The sequence below is a fragment of the Impatiens glandulifera genome, chromosome 3, assembly GCF_907164915.1.
Source record: "Impatiens glandulifera chromosome 3, dImpGla2.1, whole genome shotgun sequence".
Classification (NCBI taxonomy): domain Eukaryota; kingdom Viridiplantae; phylum Streptophyta; class Magnoliopsida; order Ericales; family Balsaminaceae; genus Impatiens; species Impatiens glandulifera.
Genome location: NC_061864.1, coordinates 668389 through 689531, shown reverse-complemented (window position 1 = coordinate 689531; position 21143 = coordinate 668389). Strand labels below are relative to the sequence as shown.

General features: G+C 29.3%; 3 protein-coding genes across 4 annotated transcripts; 2 read left to right on the top strand and 1 right to left on the bottom strand.

The window, feature by feature from the left end:
- The first annotated feature begins 12253 nt into the window (after window positions 1–12253).
- LOC124932079 (protein BASIC PENTACYSTEINE4-like) lies at window positions 12254–14564 on the top strand. 2 transcript variants are annotated; one of them, XM_047472685.1, is made up of 4 exons: window positions 12254–12512; window positions 13306–13387; window positions 13479–13600; window positions 13671–14564. In XM_047472685.1, the coding sequence occupies exons 3-4, from the start codon at window positions 13529–13531 to the stop codon at window positions 14511–14513; spliced, it is 915 nt and encodes a 304-aa protein (XP_047328641.1). In that variant the 5' UTR covers window positions 12254–12512; window positions 13306–13387; window positions 13479–13528; the 3' UTR covers window positions 14514–14564. The 2 variants fall into 2 exon arrangements, with proteins under 2 accessions (XP_047328641.1, XP_047328640.1); XM_047472684.1 differs by lacking the exon at window positions 12254–12512 and having other exon boundaries at window positions 12958–13387.
- Window positions 14403–16791, bottom strand: LOC124932078 (amidophosphoribosyltransferase, chloroplastic-like). Its single transcript, XM_047472683.1, has one exon. The coding sequence runs from the start codon at window positions 16671–16673 to the stop codon at window positions 14946–14948; it is 1728 nt and encodes a 575-aa protein (XP_047328639.1). The 5' UTR covers window positions 16674–16791; the 3' UTR covers window positions 14403–14945.
- Window positions 16792–17916: 1125 nt separating this feature from the next.
- LOC124931829 lies at window positions 17917–19292 on the top strand. Its single transcript, XM_047472401.1, has 3 exons — window positions 17917–18105; window positions 18253–18318; window positions 18960–19292. Exons 1-3 carry the CDS (start codon window positions 18058–18060, stop codon window positions 19005–19007), a joined length of 162 nt encoding a protein of 53 aa, XP_047328357.1. The 5' UTR covers window positions 17917–18057; the 3' UTR covers window positions 19008–19292.
- Window positions 19293–21143: the final 1851 nt, after the last annotated feature.

The following is a 21143-nucleotide window of genomic DNA, read 5'->3' as shown; positions in this document are numbered from 1 at the left end:
GATAAGATATTATGTATTTATATTTAAATTATGATGTAAAAGATAATAATAATTTTCATTTTTAATTAAATAAAATATAATAAAAATTTGATTGAAATATTAAAACTATTTTGATTACAAAATAATAGTAATATTTTTTTTAATAAATTTAAATATTATCAATAAGAATATTTTTTTATCTCCAAGTTATTCAAATAACTTAAATCTAGACAAGCACTAAAGTTATCTTTTTTTAATTTAACATAATATAATAATTAGTTAGGTTTTAATTAATTTATTAATAAAAATACTAAAATAATTAATTATATATATATTTTTTTTTATTTTTGCAAATTTATGTCAAAACTAACCGGAAAAAATACATGAGATAACTTTAAATAATAATGAATATGGTAATACATATCAAAAGGCAACTAATTGGATAAACATAATATAACAAGAGACTGTTTAGTTGTTGAAAAAATTCAATTATAATTAAATATTATTTCATTCAATTTTTTAATTAAAGTAAAATTATTTTATTAATATATTTTACAGAAATACCATTTTAAATAATTTTATTTAAAAAAAAATACTTTCTCAAAATCACCACTAAATAACATTATTCAAATTATAACTTGTTTGGTTTATTTAAAATAAGTTGCAACAAAAGAAAGTCTAAGTTAAATTTGCGGAATCAAACTAAGCTTATGGATGATAATGGTGGGTGTATAATGTATAACGTAGCAGCGAACCTTATCCTTGGGGGCAGGATGGTCATTAGCCAGGGCAATCACGATTTTATCTTTTGCTTTTAGTGTTGTTATTGACACGTTAATGAATGGACCAACAACCACAATTGAGTATTGACAAATACCCCCATTCCTTTTTCTTTTCTTTTTTTAATTTTAATTTTGTCATTGCTTTTCTACCTTATACTTTAATAATATTGATACTTTAATGACAAAAAATAATGTTATCATACAAATTTTATGGAGAAATTTAAGACACGTGTAAGATATAATGAATTATACAGTGATTTAGCATTATAATCACTAGAACAAACTTAGAAAATAACATGATTATTATCACGGAGAGTCAAAGATATATTTGAGAAATGAATAGGGCAATGGTGTGATGAATATTTAAAATGAACATCTAATAAAAACTCTCAATTTAATGTTAACCAGTTTTGTTCAAAATTAAATAAATCTATGAAATAAATGTTGGATAAATAATATCAAATATTAAAGAAATCTGATATTCAATACATATTGCATTAATTTAATTCAAAAATGTGAAATGTTTAATTATATATTTTTTAAACTAGAGTTTTTCTTATATTGCGGGGTAAAAAATATAAATTAAATTCAAAATTACATAAAAATAAATGTTAAAAAGAAGTTAGCAAAAAAACAAAAAATATTTAAGGAAAACAATATCATATCATTGGAAATTAATCTCTAAAAGTTTAAAAAAAATTAAAGTTTTTATTTTTTATTTAAAAAGTTAGCACGACTCTTATTGATATTGTTTCCAATTTAATTTAAAGCGTTTTTTTTAATGAAAATTAAATTCGTGACATTATTTGATATATTAGACACAATTATTAACCATTGAAATGTCGTAATTAATTCAATAAATTGGAGGCTATCAAAATAAGTCAATTATTTTTACAATTAAATAATATTTTCAGGTTTCAACCCTTGCCTCTTTAACTATAATAGGAATAGTATTGCACTTCAATTTTTCTTACTCTTTCTTAAGAGAATGTGTCCTTTTATATTTAAATCAGATAAACATTTAGTGACATTTATTAATTACATGGTAAGGTGGCATCCATATATTATGTCTAGTTCAAATATTGGGGTGCAAATTTCAATGAAAATATTATTATTATTAGCTAAACTAATTGAAATTGAAAACGAATACCTCTACTATTATTATTGTTATTATTATTATTTTGAAAAAAATGAGCATAATTATTGTAATGTGAACTCTCATATCAACTTCAAGCATTCTTAGGAAGATGAATAGGGGATATTTCAATGATTTTTTTAAATCCATTATTCTTCCTTTTAATTTCGGACCATCCTTACGGACACCGTTTATATTATATTTTTTTTTAAATTAAAATTTTTTTATGATAAAATTATATAATTTTTTTATAAATAATATATTATTATATATAAAAATTTATATTGTTATAAAATAATAATTTTAAAATTATTATAATACGTAAAGAATAAATAAATATATTAGTGGGGTTATATATTTAATTATATTTATTTATTAGTGTTTGAGACATAATTATGATGAAAACATAAATAAAAAAATAACATTTATGCATGTCTCATCCCATGTAGTTACGATTAAACAGGTAAAAAATCGTCAAAACGAGACAATTTAAATTGAAAAACGTGTTATTCTTAATTTGAGCGAATTGAATTTAGTATTTTAACATTTGTAATGTATAAGTGAAAACAATACTAAAAGTGATATAGATTGATTTCTAAAAATATAATTTATATCTCATCTCAGGTAGTTACGATTAAACAGGTAAAAAAATCGTCAAAACGAGACAATTTAAATCGAAAACCGTATTATTTTTAATTTGAGTGAAAATTGAATTTAATATTTTAATTTTTTTAATATATAAGTGAAAATAACACTAAAAGTAATATAGAATGATTTCAAAAAATGCAAAGTTTGTATGTGCCACAAAAATCAATATATTAACTAATTAGCTTTAAATTACATCAAACAAAATTTTACAGATTAAATATAACATTTTGAAGTACTTTAATCAAACTATAAGCTTAATAAAGGGGAAGAATAGTCATTGGTTTGTAAGGTATATTTCTTTTACCCGCAACTCCATTGACTTTAATGACCTACAATTGCTATTTTCTCCTTAATTTGTCTTGTTATTTAGAATTTAGTTATGATTGAAATTAATTTTATAGGTTCTAATTATTTACAAGGCCTTAATTTAATTCATTTAATATATCTTAAATGTCATAAATTCGATTCTTAAATAAAACGCTTTAAATTGAAGTATATGTTATAATTATGACTTATGAGGTCATTATACTAGTTTTTACCATAATTATATATATATATATATATATATATATATATATATATATATATATATTTTTAAATGACTAGTTTTTTGGGGAAATAAAATGGGGCAAAAAATTAAGTATGTAGCTCGCAAACACACTTAATTATTTAACCAGACGTAGAACTTGCTGACGGGCTCGAACCCAGGAACTTAGGGTTGGTATACACCTCTTTTTGCCGCTAGGCTAGAAGAGGGGATATAAAAAAAAAAAAAAAAAAAAGAAAAAAAAGGACTAGTTTTATACAATAATAAATAAAAACAAATACAAAGTCTTGTGTGAAACCTGATAATTTTTTGAATAATAATTAGATGGTATGATATAAAACTTTTTGTACTTGTAATATACCTAAATGGATTAGCTATATTAATATTATTACTAGCTAGTTAGATAAAAATCCATGTTTCTTCACAAAATATTAATTCTTGTAATAGTTTCCAAGCACTAACATATTCTTTTATGAACCCGACAAAACATTTTGTGATGGGCAAGGAAGTCAATTTTGTTGCCTTTCGGTCAAATAAAATAACATGTTATTATGAATGATTTAACCTTTTATATAGGGTCCCTTCCTCCTTTTCCATGTTTCATGAGATTATTGTCTCAATTATCATTTCTATTAAACAATATTTTAAAACATTATAGTATAATTTATTATAAAGTTCGTTAATATATTAAAAAAAACATAAATATATATATATATATATATATATATATATATATATATATATATATATATATATATATATATATATATTTAGTATAAAATTTGTTTGTATTTATTGATGAGAGGTAATTTAGTTCAACTTAAATGTGAATTATAAATCAATAGTTGATTACTACTAATTATATTTATGTTTTATGAAATAATTTATAGTTATTTATCACTATGACTTATTGTGTTTGCACACACATCACATGATAAATAATACTTGAAAAAAACGAGTTAGTAAGAGAACCAAACAAGACCGACTTGGGCAAGTGGTTCCTTTGTCCTCACATTCACATGCAAGGAATTGACAAGTCTGCCAACAACTTGTAACCGAATTAGATTGTATTATTATCATTTATTTTGTTCATATTTATCACAATTAAAACATTTTTTTATTATAAAACAATATATATAAAAAATATTAATATATATAAAAAATATTAATATAATAAGTTATAACGAAAAAAATCTATCATAATAATTTATGAATTAACCTGTATTATTTGATACAACAAAAATAATAAAAGATAAAAAACTACAAATATAATTAGAATTAGTGATATAAAAAGTATATATAAAAAAATGAGCCTAATATTAAAAATAGAAAAAATGTTATAAAAATAACAATAAAATACCTATAAATTATAATAGAGAAAGAAAAAATTAATATATTATTTCTATAAAAAGAAAAATAAGTAATATATTATTATATAATATGGAATAAGAAAAATAATATATTATATATAATAAGGAAAGAAAAAAAAGTTAACTTATTATAATAAATAAAAAATTATATTATACGGTAAAATATATATTTTATAATATATAATTAAAAATATTATATATATTAAAAATTTTGGGCCTGAAAAATGGGATCTATACAACTATATATATATAGGTTTTATTACCTTTCGATAGAAGCAACACGAATTATAATTCTGGAAAGATTAAGAATAAAAAAAAAGACAAATTATAGCGTAAAATACTAGGATAAATATAAAAAAGACAAATTATAGCCTAAAAATATTAGGATAAATATTGATTTTAGTTCATTGGAAGATTTTTATTGATATTATTCTTTCTGTTTGTTTGTTGTAGGTTTTATATTTGTAATTTAATTTTTATATGAAGTTTTTAATTTGTGATATTTAATTTTGTAGATATTATTTTTTTTATTATTATATGAGGCTCTTAGCTACCCTAATAGATTATATTTTTAATTTTATTAAAAATGAGGATATGAACCCTTTGTAAAGGGAAAAAATATGTTAGATTGAAACCAAAAACACTTATAAATGTATGTTTGGAAATTAATTTAACCAAATTCAGTTAATAAGTGAAATAAAAATTATTTAAATATATATGATGCTAAAATTGGTAAAATGCATATATATATATATTAATTCAGAAGAGTTAATATTGTAAATTGTTCAACATCAATTTAATTTTATTTTTTTTTAGTAATAATTGAAATCGTGACATTTAATATTTTACAAGACGAAAATGGACATTTTATGTATACTCCTATACTAGTAGATTTTGTTTTCATCTACCTTGAGCTGAAAAAAGAAGGATCAATTAGAAGTTTTGACATTGCACTTCTAATTTTTCTTACAAGTTACAATACTTTGTATATAAAAATGTTTCCAAAAACAATTAGTGGGATTTTGGGGTGTAAAATTGTTTTGCCAACACTGAAAAACAAACAAGTTCTTAAAATTAACCTTAGCACCTTTTTCTTTCTCTTTCAAATTATCCAAAGACGACACATCCTGGATTACTTAATTAATGATCGAATTAATGTCTAACCTTCAATGAAAAACATAACAATGTGTTACTAATGTCAGCATGTAATTAAAGCCAAAACAAACATTAAAGATACTACTGTTAAGAGATTATGCTAAAAAAATACAAAACATAATATATATTATGTTTATTTATTTATTAATTAATTTTGGTTAAGCACAACAATAAATTAAACACACTTACAAAAGGACCACATAATATAATAAAATTGTTAAATATAAAAGTGATATGCTTGTATTATTTTGTTTAAACATATCTCATCATTTTCATTAATTTATACATCAACTAATTAGCTAAATATAAGGCCAGATTAATAGAACAAAACCCTAGACTAAATAAGTAATATCAACAAATGGCTATAATTAAAGTATGTATATAGTATGTAGTGAAACAATAAAGTATTTAAGCCATGATTGAAGAGATTGGGAATCGCTCAACGTGGTAGTGAGAGAATATACTCTTATATATACTGTGTAATCAATCAATCAATCCAGATTCAAAGACAGCCAAATATACTTGTCTCAACTCTCTTAATTATATATATATATATATATATATATTAATATATATGACCTAAAGCATTCTAGATAGAATACTATTTGTATTTTTTTAAAAAAAAAATTGGAGCTACGAGATCAAATTAAAAAAAAAAATGAAAATATGATATTTGTGGGTGAAGATTAATATTTTTGGGTTAGAATTCTTAGATAGATATTAAAAAAAAAAGGGTCTTCACATGGACCGTTTTAGGGTTGGGCACCGATAGAACGATAAGGACATGAAGATTGCCTAATATCTTGACAACCTTAATTAACATGACTGACAGGGGACACATGAAAATTGAAATGGAGAGTGTGAAACTTTTTTCTCTTCACATGCAAATGTCCTCTAAAGTTGTTGCTATTTCACCTTATTCCATTATTATTATTATTCTTATTTTTATGCTCAATAATTATTTATAATATATATTTGTTAATTAATATACCCTTAAATTGAGTGACAGTATTTTAAAATTTAACTATGTATAATAGGAGTTTTTTTATTATTATTAAAGTGTAGAACTAAATTACTCTTATTTAAACTTTAATTATGCATAAGATTTTGCTTTTTGGTTACTGCATTCTCTTAGGAGAACTAAGAGCGAAAATACTAGCATATGCCATTCACATCATCACACGTTGTGGCTCATGAGGATATATATGAGATTATTGTTAGAGAACTGAAATTAGTTGTGGTTAAGGATCAATGGGTGCTGAACAATTAATTAAACTCTATTTAGATCAAGAGAACCCGAAGTGTAGGGTGAATTAGATTAGGAGTTGAGGCATTTTTTTAGAAGACCTTATTATTGATAAAGATTACATAATAGATAATTTGATTATAGGTATGTATAGATGAGAAAAAAAAATATATTGCTTAGAAAACAGGCAAAAAAAAAAAAAAAAGATACAGATAATTGAGACCCTACATCTTACATTCGGCTTTCATTCCCGACCCTTATGAGATTTAAGTTGATGACCAAGTTTAGTGCATTGAAACTCTAGGTCTCATATTTTTTTTATCTCTTGATTGTGTTATGAGGAGTGAGTGATAAATGTTTGTGATTGAAAGAACCATTTTAATTGATTTTTTTTTTTTTTGAAGATTACAAAGAAATACATTGAAAACCAATCAAAATACAGATCGATACAAATTATGACATGATTTATCATAAATTATGAAAAAAAAGACAAACCATTATCAATGTATATAATTTGTAAAAAGACACTAAATAAATATTAACTTTTGTCAATTATCAAAAACACACTTTAAATAAATAAATAAAAAATTGAAGGATGCCCCACGATGGCGACACCAAAGACTAGGAGGTTCATGAAGGATGGACAACGTTAGTGGTTATGGGTTGAGGCGACCATTGTGGGCCGAAGAATGTCGACATCTGAGCAATGATACGAAGGAGACATATGTGTTACACAAATAAATAAACATGTATATATAAATAAAGATGACAAATCTGAAGTAAATCTTGGGGTGAGTCGAGGGAGACGATGATATCCTAGGCTGACAGAAAACTAAATATGATAACAAACAAATAATATATAGTACTAATAAAGAATGAAATGTCAATAAAGTGAAAGATTGGTAATTTTCAAAATAAACCTAGTGCTAATTTTGTTTTCTGCTGTAATTTGTTACATTATTAGCTCTGGTAAAATTATTAAAAAAAGAAAGAAAAGATAGTTGGTCTCAACAGAAATAGAAACAATAATAATAATTTAGTGGCCGTTGTCTGTTGATGTTTCCACTAACTAATTAACTGCTGGTCCCTCCAGATTGAAAATCTGTTCCTCCCCCACATGTATTGCATTTTGTGTCTCAGACACACACATGATGATGATGATACAATATTAGAGGCTAATCATGGCTTGTTTGATTTGGGATATAATTTTGAAAATAGTCTTAAATGTTCAAACTCATATATCTTATATATATTCATTGTGTTAAAATCAGCCATCAAATTAAGATAATTTTAATTACAATCTCATGTGTTTTTTTTTTCTTTTTTTTCTCTAAAAAAATAAAAATGCGTCAAAATATAACAAATTATCAAAAGGCAACTTCATTCAAATAAGATATGGCCATAAGTAAATTCCAAACAGGGCATAAGGATTTCTCATCAAAGCAAACATGGTTTTGTCCAAATTCATTGTGGATGGAGTGAAAGATGGAAGTTCTGTCCATGTTCATCAATTATGAGGCCTAACTATTTAAGAAAAAAAAAATCATTTCTTAATAAGGATTCTTGAATAAAAAGGGGTTGTTTAAGTAAGAATGACAAAATCAAAATGAATTAAAGTCAAAATAAAGCACAAAATGAAAAACCAAGATAAAACTTAAAATCAATCTTCAAGTACGAACATTGTTAAAAAAAAATCTATCAAAATTATATAGATCACTTCATAGGCTATTACACTGGAAATAACTTTTTTTTTATCCTATTGTTAGTAAAAATTCTACCATAAATTACATCTATTTTAAAAAGGATGTCTTTATAGAAGTCCAAAAAATTCACAACTGCTAGCACAAATAATTAGAGAAGTCTATTTATTTATCATTTAAATACAAATTCATATTTTATATATTTGGAGGAGTGTTAACTATTTAAATAAATTTTATTACCATTTATTAGTTGGAATATAATAAGTACAAACTTAGAACGTCATAGGTTCAAATAGTTTTAAATTTGTTTAAAATCATCAAATTAATTTTAAGAGTTAATCAATTTTTTAAAGGATAAAACTTGTTTAATTGATTTTTATCATTAGAAAATCGCAAATAAATATTGAAAAAAAAATAGAATTATCTGTGATTATAATATTTCTAAACCAAACAAACCCAAGTAAACCCTTCCCCAGTCCTTTACAAAAAAAATTGTGGTAGTTAAGAAAGGGACAAACAATGGTCAATCCCTAACCCAACCAAATCAAAAAAAAAAAGAAAGACAAAGATAAACAAATAAACTTAATAAAGAATAGAGCAAATTGCTAACGTCTAAAAGATAATAATTTAATGGAATTGTTAAAAAAATATCAATTTAAAATAAAATTTCCACATAACTCTGAATTCTTAACTAAGAAGATACTAGAGTGGTCTTGATCTTAACTACTGTCTTTGAAGTTTTTAATTTTAATTTTTATTTTGAAATCTAATAATCTATTAGAAGATCATGAGAATCATTATTCAACTGTAGTGAAATATAAATTGTGAACCAGGCCACCAAAATGGTATATTATATTTCTTTCATTTAAATATTTGTATTTCAAATAATTGACTATATCATGTATTTGAGAGTGAACTCTTGTCAAGATTTTGACCTAATTATTAAGGAGTTTTAGCATCATGATCTGATTCAATTATAATTTATAACACTAAATTAAAATCATAATAGTGAGGTCCCGTGCTATCTTTTTGACACAATGCTTACCATAAAATAATTATGAAAACTAACTTTATTTACCTTAGAAGGACCTAATCATAACGATTAAAATAAACCATAAAAAAAAAAATAGAATTCCTACCGAACCCTGATTTCTCTAAGTAGTAAGATCGACAATTTTGCAGTTATCCTTTCCTTATACAAGGTAATAAAAGAACTCATAAATTTGTCTTCCAAGTTTTTATTTTGTCTTTTAATCTAATCATTATTAGAAAATGACAGGAAATAAGTAGTCATTTTTCTTATTCAATTGCAATGAAATATACTGCATCCCTACTTAGGCCTCCCAAGAAGTATATTACTTTTCCCTTTTAAATATTTGTATTTCAAAGAATTGGCTATCATATGTATTTGAGAAAGAACTCTCTCGAGATTTTGACCTAACCGAGTGGAATATAAAAAGTGACCTAATTTATCTAAAAAGGACCATTACTGATTTGTTGGGTGATTCTTTGATGATAGTTCATGTCATGACCTAATTAGAGAAAGAGGGAGATGGGCTTCATGATAACACTAATAATATATATGCATAATAAAACAATGGCCTAATTTCATCATCATCATCAATCTTCTTCTCTTTTTCTTGATCATCATCAATCATATATAGCCATTAATATATATATATATATATATATATATATATATATATATCCAAACACCTAACATGCAATGCATTTTAATTGTGCTCCCACTCATCATCACCATTATCATATCACACCTCTAATCATTTAAACTAGCATATATCCCGTGTATTTGTACGAGTAAGAATATAAAAAATCGTGAAAAAAATATTATCATAAAATTTTTATGGGCAGGTCAACCTACAATCCTACCCAGGTATCTATTTACTCTCACATATATCCAAATTAATCACAGCTCTCGACCGGACAATCCAATCACTTTAAAAAATTAAGCATCATTATATATATATATATATCCCTATATACCTTTACTTTTTAAAATTATAACAACCACTTTGGACTTGGGCTTGTCCCTGTATAACCCGTTAAGAGAAGGACAAAGATTCAAGAGTCAGATTCTTGATGGGCTTAATTAAGTCCAATAACTAATGGATCAATACAAACACATAAGTCCTAACCCAGTGTCCGAAAATAATTTACACAATTGAATCAAAAGTATTGAATTCTTTATTATCTTCTAACTTATTTAACTTAAACTAACCTTTACATTAATCAATTTTTTTTTTATAATTTTATAAGGAATTAATTCTCACTAAAGTCAAATAAAAATTACATATAATAAATTTATTATAATAAATTTATTATAATAAATTAATTAGTAAATAATATAAAATACCATCACAAACATTAAAATAAATAATTAATGATTTAGATATAAGAGTCAAGACCTTGTTTGGATTCGAGTTATTTAAATGATTAGTGATGATTTTGAGGTGAATATATTTTTAATAAAAAGACTTAAAAGAGTATTAATATATAATAATTAAATAAAAAACAATAATTTAAAATAAAGGGTATTTTAATATTTTAGGAAATGAATTGAATGTTGTGATAAATGAGAGAGGGTAATAAAATATTTTTGGGTTAGAGGTAAATAACCTATACCGAACAAGGCCCAAATTGTATAAATAATTTAAAAAAAACAAAATTTTCAATGGGAAAGATTCAATGATTGTACAAATTTATTTAAAGTTTTTCAAAGACTAACATATTTGAGTTTCTGAACCATGAGTGTTAAAATAGAACAAACCGAATGAAACAATGTTGGAAATATATCTACCAAAATATTATGAGCGACATTTAAATTATCCTTAACCGAATGTTAGTAATCAACGCCGAAAAATATGATACAAAAGTTTTGTTCGGTGAAAGTTTTTATTTTAATCCTTACAAAATTAATTTTTTTAATCAATCACTTCTCACTAATCACATCACTCATTTTATTAACCAAAATACTAAAATACCATCTATTTTAAATTTTCTTTTTATTATATATATATATATATATATATATATATATATATATATATATATATATATATATATATATATATATTAACATCCTTTAACTATTTTTATCAAAAATAATCATTAATTATTCAATTTTTCTCTTTTTTTATTTTTATAAAATCTCATAACTGAACAAGGCCCATTCAAGTGAAATGAATCATCTACCTATATGATCAAAATAATAAAAAAATTCATCCAAATCATGAGATGATACTTATAAGAAATCCTTCATATGAAAAATCAAATACATAAACTTTTTATTTTATTGAAAAATAACTCCTGATTCAATTATTTCGACTTTTTTGCTGTTAAGTAGAGAACAGACACGAATTCGAGAAAGAATCGTCAACACAGTCGGAGGGTATATAAACATCAAACGACCCACCAACGATTAAGAATATTATTCGGATCGATTCATCTAATATATATGAATAAAACTTAACATGAACGCAATATTAATAAATTAAAGAAACATATAAATTAAAGAATAATAAGTGAATTTATAAATAAAAAGGGTGCAAAATTGGTAACAGCTGTAAAGATAGAAGAAAATAAGCACAGCCGCCTGGGAGGGAGGGAGGGGGGTGTTGGCCTGTTGCGATAAAACCCAACCAACGACAAATAACAAAACAATCTCAACTCTCTATCTCTCTCTCTCTCACTACTTTAATCGCCAGCCAGCCAGCCAGCCAGCAGCCGCTTCATGGATCAGTATCATCATCCGTTCTAGAGTAGAAACATATACTTTCAATCCTCTCTCTCTCTCTCTTCTGTATCGTTGTGAAAACACTTTAACTGCTATGCTAGATCCTAACTCATATTTTACTCTTCAATCGCCTCCAAACCCTAGCTCGCTCGCCCGCCCGACATTGAACAACACATACTTACCTTTCTTCTCACTGGTGAGTCTACATCATCTTTATATTTAGCTGGATCCGTGTTTACATTTTCTAGGTTTTTCTTTTTTCTTTTTTCTTTTTTTTATAATTTTGCTATCCAAAGGTTCTACTGGAATTGTCTATCTATAGTTGTATTACTTTCTAAGAAAGTTCTTGATGCATACGCTTGAATTTTTCTATGGAAATGTAAATGTAAATGAAATGGAACATTTCAGTCAGGGCTTACTTAGTCTTAGAACTATGCATTAGTGCTCGTTCTACAATCCATGTCACATGAATTCCTAATATACAATCCATCAGTGCTTTGCCATTTTGGGCCGGGATCATTAGTAAGATCATAATATGTTCTCTTAACCCTACCAGACCAATTCATAAGTTCAAGGCTATAAAGATTATGGTACCTACCTACAATCTTAAATTGTCAGATTTTTTATTTCACTATTTAAGAAGAGATATGTTTCGGAATGGACCACTCAAATTGTGCCAAATTATTGTCCAGATTTCAGGAGTGGTGATTTTTGAGGAAACTTATTATTGTTTCTAACCGTGTATAGACATTTATGTAAATTCCTTCCTACAGCTACAGGTGAGTAATTGCAACCACCTACTTACGGGCCTCAATGGCTTGTTTCCATGTTATTTACTTGGAAATTCTCATCGGACTGGAATCTCCTCGAATCTGAAACATGTTTAGCCACCAAAAGATATGCAGCAATTTGTGAAGAATGAGTTATTACTGCAGAATGTCTCAAACAGTTGTGCAATCACTATTATTTCTTTCTTTTATCTGTGACAGGCTTCACGACAGTGACTGACATTTGTGTCAGCTTTGTTGATCATGTCTGATTACTTTGGAGGACAATCTTGGCTGCAAAAAGGTTATTAATTCTTTGGAGATTTGGGCAATTGTTTACTGGCATCTACTACTACTCATCATGCTGATTGTTGATAGACACCCTTCTTCGGCAGGTTGAGCAATCTCAGGATTTCTTAAGCATTAATCAATCACTCGGGTGAAAATGGATAACAACGGTCAACGCGAGAATGGCATGTATAGAATGGATTACTACAAAGGAATGCATGCCCCTCCGGTAACTATGACTCTCAAAATTTCATTATTTAGTTTTTTGATATGGAGTCTAATTATGTTTGTTGTTATAGTGGAGTATGATGCCTCAGTTTCAGGCTAAGGAACCGAATGCTATCCTAATGAATAAAAAAATAATGCACATCATGGCTGAAAAGGATGCGGCCGTAGAAGAACTAAACAGAGCAATATCGGAAAAGAATATAGCCTTCGACGAGCGAAACAAGGCCCTCAAGCAACGAGATGAAGCCATTGGTACCCGTGATGCAGCAATCCGAGAGCGTGACAGTGCAATCGCAGCTCTCCGTTTCCACGAGACCACATTGGGAAACGAGACCCCTCGAGGAATAAAACGCGCACATCATGAAGGCGGCGGTTACAACAGAACCCGAGAAGTGTTTTCGGGGGGAGATGTTACCAGATCCATCCTGACTAAGCAACAGACAAAAGTAGGAGGGGGGAAGGCGGTTACATTGAAACCATCATCCACAACCACGACCACAAAATCAACCAGAAAGATAAAGAAAGTGGGTGAGGATTTGAATAGGCACGTGACTACAGATGGATCGAAAGCAGAGTGGGATGCACAAGATATAGGTCTTATCAATGAAGTCAATTTCGATGATTCCACCATGCCTCCGCCCATGTGCTCGTGCACAGGAATTCCTAGGCAGTGTTATAAAGGAGGGAACGGAGGTTGGCAGTCTGCTTGTTGCACGACCCACATGTCGCTTTACCCATTGCCTCAAAGACCAAATAGGCGGCACGCCAGAGTTGGTGGGCGTAAGATGAGCAGAAGCGTGTTCAACAGATTGCTGAGTAGGTTAGCAGCTGAAGGACAGGACTTGTCTTTGCCAGTTGATCTCAAGGATTACTGGGCTAAACACGGTACAAATCGCTACATTACCATCAAGTAATTTTATATTCCTTTAGTTAGGTTGCTGTCGGTCTGTCTGTTGGGGAGATAATAAGAAGAAAGATCTTGTTTTGATGAACAGTTTAGATTGAACAAAGTCTCTAGTTGTACTCTACTGATGATCATTTTTAACCCGGAATGTTACTGAACACTAATGAGCTTACTGGCATTGGCCGTTGAGTTCACGATTGTTGTTTTAATGTTTGAATATGTAAAAAACTGCCAGATCTCTAGATTCAATGTTCTTTGTGGTTGGACTGATCTATAATCATTAAGTAGCCAGCATCATGTCTGAGCTTTTTGGACAAAAAGAAGCATTTCTCTTGAGCAAAAAAGTGAACTCTAAAATAGAAAAAGCAGAAACAAATAATCCTGGTTTTGCAAGCAAGAAGAAATTCACCAAAACATGTGGGTGCTAGCTAGAAAAGGATTCTTAATCTTCTTTCACCACCCCAGCCTGGACCTTGGCGGTTCCCTGGGCCTGAACCCAACCGCCATCAATTGAATCAAGGCTCCCATTCAATCCATCATCCAAAAAATCCCCAATTCTCTTGACCTTATTACCACCCTTAGGCTCAACCGGATATTTCCCAGAGAAACAGGCATAACAAAAGTTGGGATTATCGTCTCCCAACAATTTCTTCAAGCTCTCCAAACTCAAAAACGCAAGAGAATCACACCCAATGTGTTCCCTTATCTCCTCCACACTCATCCTATTCGAAATCAGCTCCTCCGAACTTGGGGTATCCACTCCGTAATAACATGACGCTATAATAGGAGGACTCGCGATCCTCATGTGAACCTCTTTCGCCCCAGCCTCCTTTAACATCCTCACGATCTTTGTCGAAGTGGTTCCACGTACAATCGAGTCGTCCACCACCACTACCCTCTTTCCTTCCAAAACCGCTCTAACCGGAGATAGCTTAAGTTTAACGCCGAAATCCCTAATTCTTTGAGAAGGCTCGATGAAAGTTCGACCAACGTAGTGTGATCTTATCAAACCCTGCTGAAACGCAACTCCTGCTTTGGCTGCGTAGCCTAGAGCTGCGACAACTCCTGAATCAGGGACGGCTATCACCACGTCGCATTCGACTGGGGATTCTGTGGCCAGGAGTTCGCCGAATTTGTGTCGGGATTCGTAGACTGATCGGCCGAAGACAACGGAGTTTGGTAATGAAAAGTAGATGTGTTCAAAGATGCAAGCTTTGGGTTGTGGGTGTGGCATTAGACAGAGTGATTGAACACCTTCTTTGTCTACTACAATGACTTCTCCTGGATTTACTTCTCTCATGTAGGTTGCTTCGATTAGGTCTAAAGCGCATGTTTCAGATGCGAAAACGATGGCTCCGTTGCTTCGCTTTCCCATTACAAGCGGGCGAAACCCATATGGGTCGCGAACTGCAACTAATTTGTCTTCTGTTAAGAACACCATTGAATACGCACCTTCGAGCTTCTCGCAGGCTTCCACTATACGGAGGAAGAAGGGTCGAGCTTTGGATATGGCAATCAGATGGAGTACTACCTCCGTATCTGAACCGGTGTTGAAAATTGAACCGTTGTCTTCGAGCATGGCGCGTAGGGTTTTGTAATTTACCAAATTGCCGTTATGGGCGACTCCGACGGAACCGAATCTGTAGCCGGCGACGAAGGGTTGGACGTTTTTCAACATGGAGGCGCCTGCGGTGGAGTAACGGACGTGACCAATCGCCGTATCTCCGGGGAGCTGATCGAGTTTGGACTCGTTGAAAACCTCGGAGACGAGTCCGACACCGGTGATGGATTTCAAGATGTTGTCGTTAACAGCGACGATTCCGGCGCCTTCCTGTCCACGATGTTGAAGGGCGTGGAGGGCGAGATAGCAGAGTCGGGAGGCTTCTGGGTCGCCATAGATGCCGACGACGCCGCACTCCTCACGGGGCTTATCGTCGTCGTCGTAATCGAAGCGTGAGACGATGTCTGCGATTGGATTGTTTGAGGCGGCGGCGGCGACGGTGAGAGGTTTGTGAGTGTGGGAAATGAAGGGTTTGGTTTTTAGGAGAGAGTATGAAGATTTGAAAGATGGGGTTTTGAGGAGAGGCGATGACTTGTCGACGGATGATGAGAAATGATAGAGATTATTGGTGGCGGCGGCGGTGGCGGTAGCGGTGGAGGCGGCGGCCATAGGTGTATTATTATGCAAGTGGATGAAAAGAGAAGAGAAGCGAGGAGAGTTGGAAAGAGGCTAGCCCTTAGAAGAAGGAGGTTCGTCTAGGTTTCGCCATTATACAGATAGATATGGCTCGCTCAATACAGAAGAAGGTTACCATTTCTTTTCTTGATTCTTTTTTTTATTAAATACTTTTTCTTGATTTTGTTTTTTATTTTTAATATTTTTTTTCTTTGTATTACTCATTCCCTTCTATATTTACAATATTTCTATATTTAAATAATCTTGTCTAACATATTAAAAATATTTAGTTTTAATTTTAAAGGAGAACTTAAAATAAAAAAGGGGTCATGAGGATTGGAATCATGAGGTCAGGATTATGACAGTGTGCTATCTTTTAAAATAAAAAAATATATTTACATATAATAACCTTGAAATCTGTTAATAGTTAATACAAATTTAACATTTGAATATTAACATAATATTTTTCTTTTGTTATCTTACCATTATTTTTAAAATATTACATAAAGTAAACATACAGTTTTTATTAATTATTTTTAATAGTTTCAGACAAAAAAAAATTATTATTTATAATTCCTAGTTATATAAATTATGTATCAAATATCGAAACAATAATTATTCAACTCATAATATTTTAAATTTATAATCCTTCAAAAAAAACAACATTATTATTAGGGATTAATGAATCAAAATGGGGGTGCACTCACCATTTATTTATTTATTATTATTATTTTTTGAAGAATTTTTTTATACAATCATTTTTTTGCTCTGTTTGGTTCCAAAAATTCTTATGGACCACCACTCAATAATAAAATTATAATTTTATATAATATATTAATACGAAGAAATGAATTTAAAACTTTTATAAAATATAAAAAATAAATATATTAATATTTTTATATATTTAAATGTTTTATTAATATTTAAGACAAAATAAAAATAAAAATACAAATATCAATACCAGTTCAATTATCTCGTAAATTAATATCAAATATCAAATCAAGAAAAAATCTCCTCAAAAGGATAATTAGGAATCCAAAAACCGATTGTGATCCTTTATTATTAAAATAAAATTAATACACGAAAAGAATTGAATATTAATCTTTATAATGTATTGGGTTGATTTCAAATTTTATTAAGTCTGGGTAGATATTGGATCTCTATGAAAATGTTTGAGGGGTTATTTAAGTTTTTCCTAAAAAAAACTCTCATAGAGTGCATAATTTATCTCGTAGACTCGAGCGTATGCAACTAAAACTCAAGTAAACGAAGTTAGGGCTATAGATCTCGAGGTTTGCTGAAGCCGACGATTTCTCATCTTCTTCTTTTTCTTCCGCGGTCTTCGTTGATAATTGATTTTCGATTGCACCAGTTTCAAATGACGCCGCCGCCAGGACCTTACTCCGGAACCAGTACTCTTGCTCTGGTAAATTCCATTTGCTCATATCACCGTTTACTATCGTAGAGACAAGTGTTCAAGTTGCGCAATTTATTCATTTTTTTATCTAGAAAATCGTTCGGTGATTGTTCAATCGTTGATCTTTATTTGTTTTATCTGGTTATTCTGATCAAGGTTGCCCGTGCTTCAGCCTTTACCTTCGGTATTGTTTATGGAAGTATGAAGCTAAAGTATTTGAAGGTACAGTATCGTCTTCTTTGATTCATTTACTGTCTATTTATTGGTTGGTTGCTGTCTTTGAGTTTTGGGTCTGGCTTGTTAGGATTGGTTGAGTTCAGATATCTATAGTTGGTTCATCTTTGTTTCAAGTCTGGATCTTAATCAGTGTAGTTAGAGATCTTGTAAATTATAGTTTTTGTTGTTAGAAAACAACACTCAACAGACAGAATCCAATTGAAAAAGATACAATGTTATTTCAAAGGATCATATGTTGGGTTTTAGAAAAGAAAAAGATTTGAGTTGTATTTCTTGATGATTTTGAATGATACAAGTGAGTTCAATTTATAAACAATCGAAAATAGACTAATTGAATTGATCAATTTACTGGAGCACTTCTTATTCGTGGTTATGTATTTGGATCCAGCTATGTTTGAAAACTAAGCTTATTGGTGGTTTCTCATTTGATTTGGAAGAAACATAAACTATAAGTGTTTTAAAATGAGGCAATTGATTCAACTATAAGCACCAACAATCTCTTAGTTAATGATTCATGGAAGAGTCTTTGATTCATTCATATGCAAATGCTTCTGAAATTATTAACCCATCCACCAAATTCTCTGCATCATCTGATATAATTGATTGTTCTTTATCTGTTTCATCAGGCAAAAGCCAAGTCGCACGAGAAAGCTGAAGCTAAGGCACATCACTGAAGGAAGGAAGGAAGGAAGGATATGCTAAAGAAACTGTTTTATTTTTCAATTGAAAATAATATAATGCATTGTGTTAGAACACCATGAAACGTTGTGTAACATGACCAGTTAAGTCTGGGTGAATGTCTTTTCTTGTTCACAACATCTCTATTTTTTTTCAAGAATACTTAATTTTATGCCAGAGTTTTATTTTTAACTGTTGCTGTGAAGCAGTGACAAATTGAAACCAGCTATTTGATGTAATTCTTATGTTTTACATTATATGCTATGTTGTTCATTTTGATGCTTGCTTCCTAATGGCATAATTGAACTTTTCTACCCATGAATATTTTTGCTACAATTTTTGGAATCAACTCAGACCTAAGTTTTTTTTTTAAACGGCTTAACGTTATTTTATTAAAAATCTTTAAAAAAAATGTAAAATTCAATAACATTTGCTCTAAACGTTATTTTATTAAAAATCTTTAAAAAAAAATGTAAAATTCAATAACATTTGCTCTAATTTAAATGAGTTCAAACAAAGAGAAAACAAAACAAATGAATAATGCCATGTCTCGCCTTGAACAAAGAGGATTTCGTGATTTCTTTGAATTTGATTGACTGATAAAGCTCCCAATTTTCTGAGCTAGTGGGTATTCTCCTCAATGTATCTATTAGGGTGTGTTCATCATTATCTATATCTCCCAAATTTGATCACCATCATTAGGCCCTTACTCTTGTGAACACTCTTGCATTTTTTTTCATTCCATATTTGATACACAATCACTCCAAAATAACACTTCATAACATTCCCAAATAGAGAGTCACACTTAGTCTTTCCGAGCATAAAGTCTTTTATTTGAATCCATCCTCGGGAAAACTATGCAGCCTCATAGAATTCGAATAGCATCTCCATATTTCTCTTGTATAATGACAGTCTCCTAGTAAGTGATCATTCGTTTCATCTTCAATAGAGCAAAGAACGCAGCATGTACTTGAGATTCTCATGTCTTTACTAATTCGATCTCTCGTCATAAGCCTCTTACGAAAAACAAGTCATAGAACAACTTGGTGACGAGGAATAACCTTGGAAGACCATACTAGAGGAGCCAAATTCACAACTTCTCCTCTATTTCGAATAATCTGCCATGCTATATTTGTATTGAATTTGCCATTTACTTCAGCTTTCTAAAAGTGTGAATCATTTCCATCATGAAGCTGAATTTGATTAACATTCTCCAATAATTGTTCACTTTCTGGAATAGACATCAAAAGTGAAATTCATTTCCCATCTTTAACATCTCGCATCATCGCTTTGACATTTCTCATCTTTAACATCTTGCATTGTCGCCTAGGCTTATATATATGCATATGAAAGATATAGTTTTTTTAAAAAAAATTTAATGTTGAAAGTTAGCGTAACTTCTATTTTCAACTTAATACATTCTAAATGATAATTGAATCTGTGACCTTTGATCTCTTAGGAACTATTCTTGTGACATGAATCCCTTAACGAATATATAGTTAAATCAAGTCTTTGAACATACCTAGATCCCTTAATTAAATTCAAATCTTTGAACAGACCTAGATTCCTTTGTTGAATGTTGGAAGTTAACTTCACCTTAATGCATTCTAAATGATAATCGAATTCGTGACTTTTGATATCTTAAGGACTATTTTTTTTTATACGAACTCCTTTAGTGAATATATAATACATTGTTTAATCCAAGTCATTGAAGAAACCTATATCCATTAGTTAAATCCAAGTATTTGAACAGACCTATACTTAGCTGTATAATATAAATGATTAGTTTGCTTAGGCCAGCCTTGAATAACACAAGGAAGGGAGAGTTGATTCACTTATCTTCATTACTATTAGTATTATACGAACATCCAAAAGCTTTTTGACATGTCTAAGTTCATCATTTCTTACTTGATAATTATAAATAAAATAAACTTAACAACAACAAAACATACGAACTCATGTTGATCACAAGAACATGATTCAAAATCAAACTAAACTTTCAAGAAACTAAAAAAAAAAATGAAAAAATGAGCCCCACCCACTCACCCACAAAGAAGAATCTTTTTCTCTTTCTCTCGCTTTCGTTCTAAGCCACCACTACTACCTACATCAACTTTTTGTCTTGTTACAAT

Bases quoted from the DNA above. Each gene is read 5' to 3' on its own strand.
- LOC124932079 (XM_047472685.1), top strand. From the start codon at position 13,529: ATGGATAACAACGGTCAACGCGAGAATGGCATGTATAGAATGGATTAC. The intron at 13,601-13,670 runs GTAACTATGACT...TTGTTGTTATAG, and splicing joins AAGGAATGCATGCCCCTCCG to TGGAGTATGATGCCTCAGTT.
- LOC124931829 (XM_047472401.1), top strand. From the start codon at position 18,058: ATGACGCCGCCGCCAGGACCTTACTCCGGAACCAGTACTCTTGCTCTG. The intron at 18,106-18,252 runs GTAAATTCCATT...ATTCTGATCAAG, and splicing joins GAACCAGTACTCTTGCTCTG to GTTGCCCGTGCTTCAGCCTT. The intron at 18,319-18,959 runs GTACAGTATCGT...CTGTTTCATCAG, and splicing joins TGAAGCTAAAGTATTTGAAG to GCAAAAGCCAAGTCGCACGA.
- LOC124932078 (XM_047472683.1), bottom strand. From the start codon at position 16,673: ATGGCCGCCGCCTCCACCGCTACCGCCACCGCCGCCGCCACCAATAAT.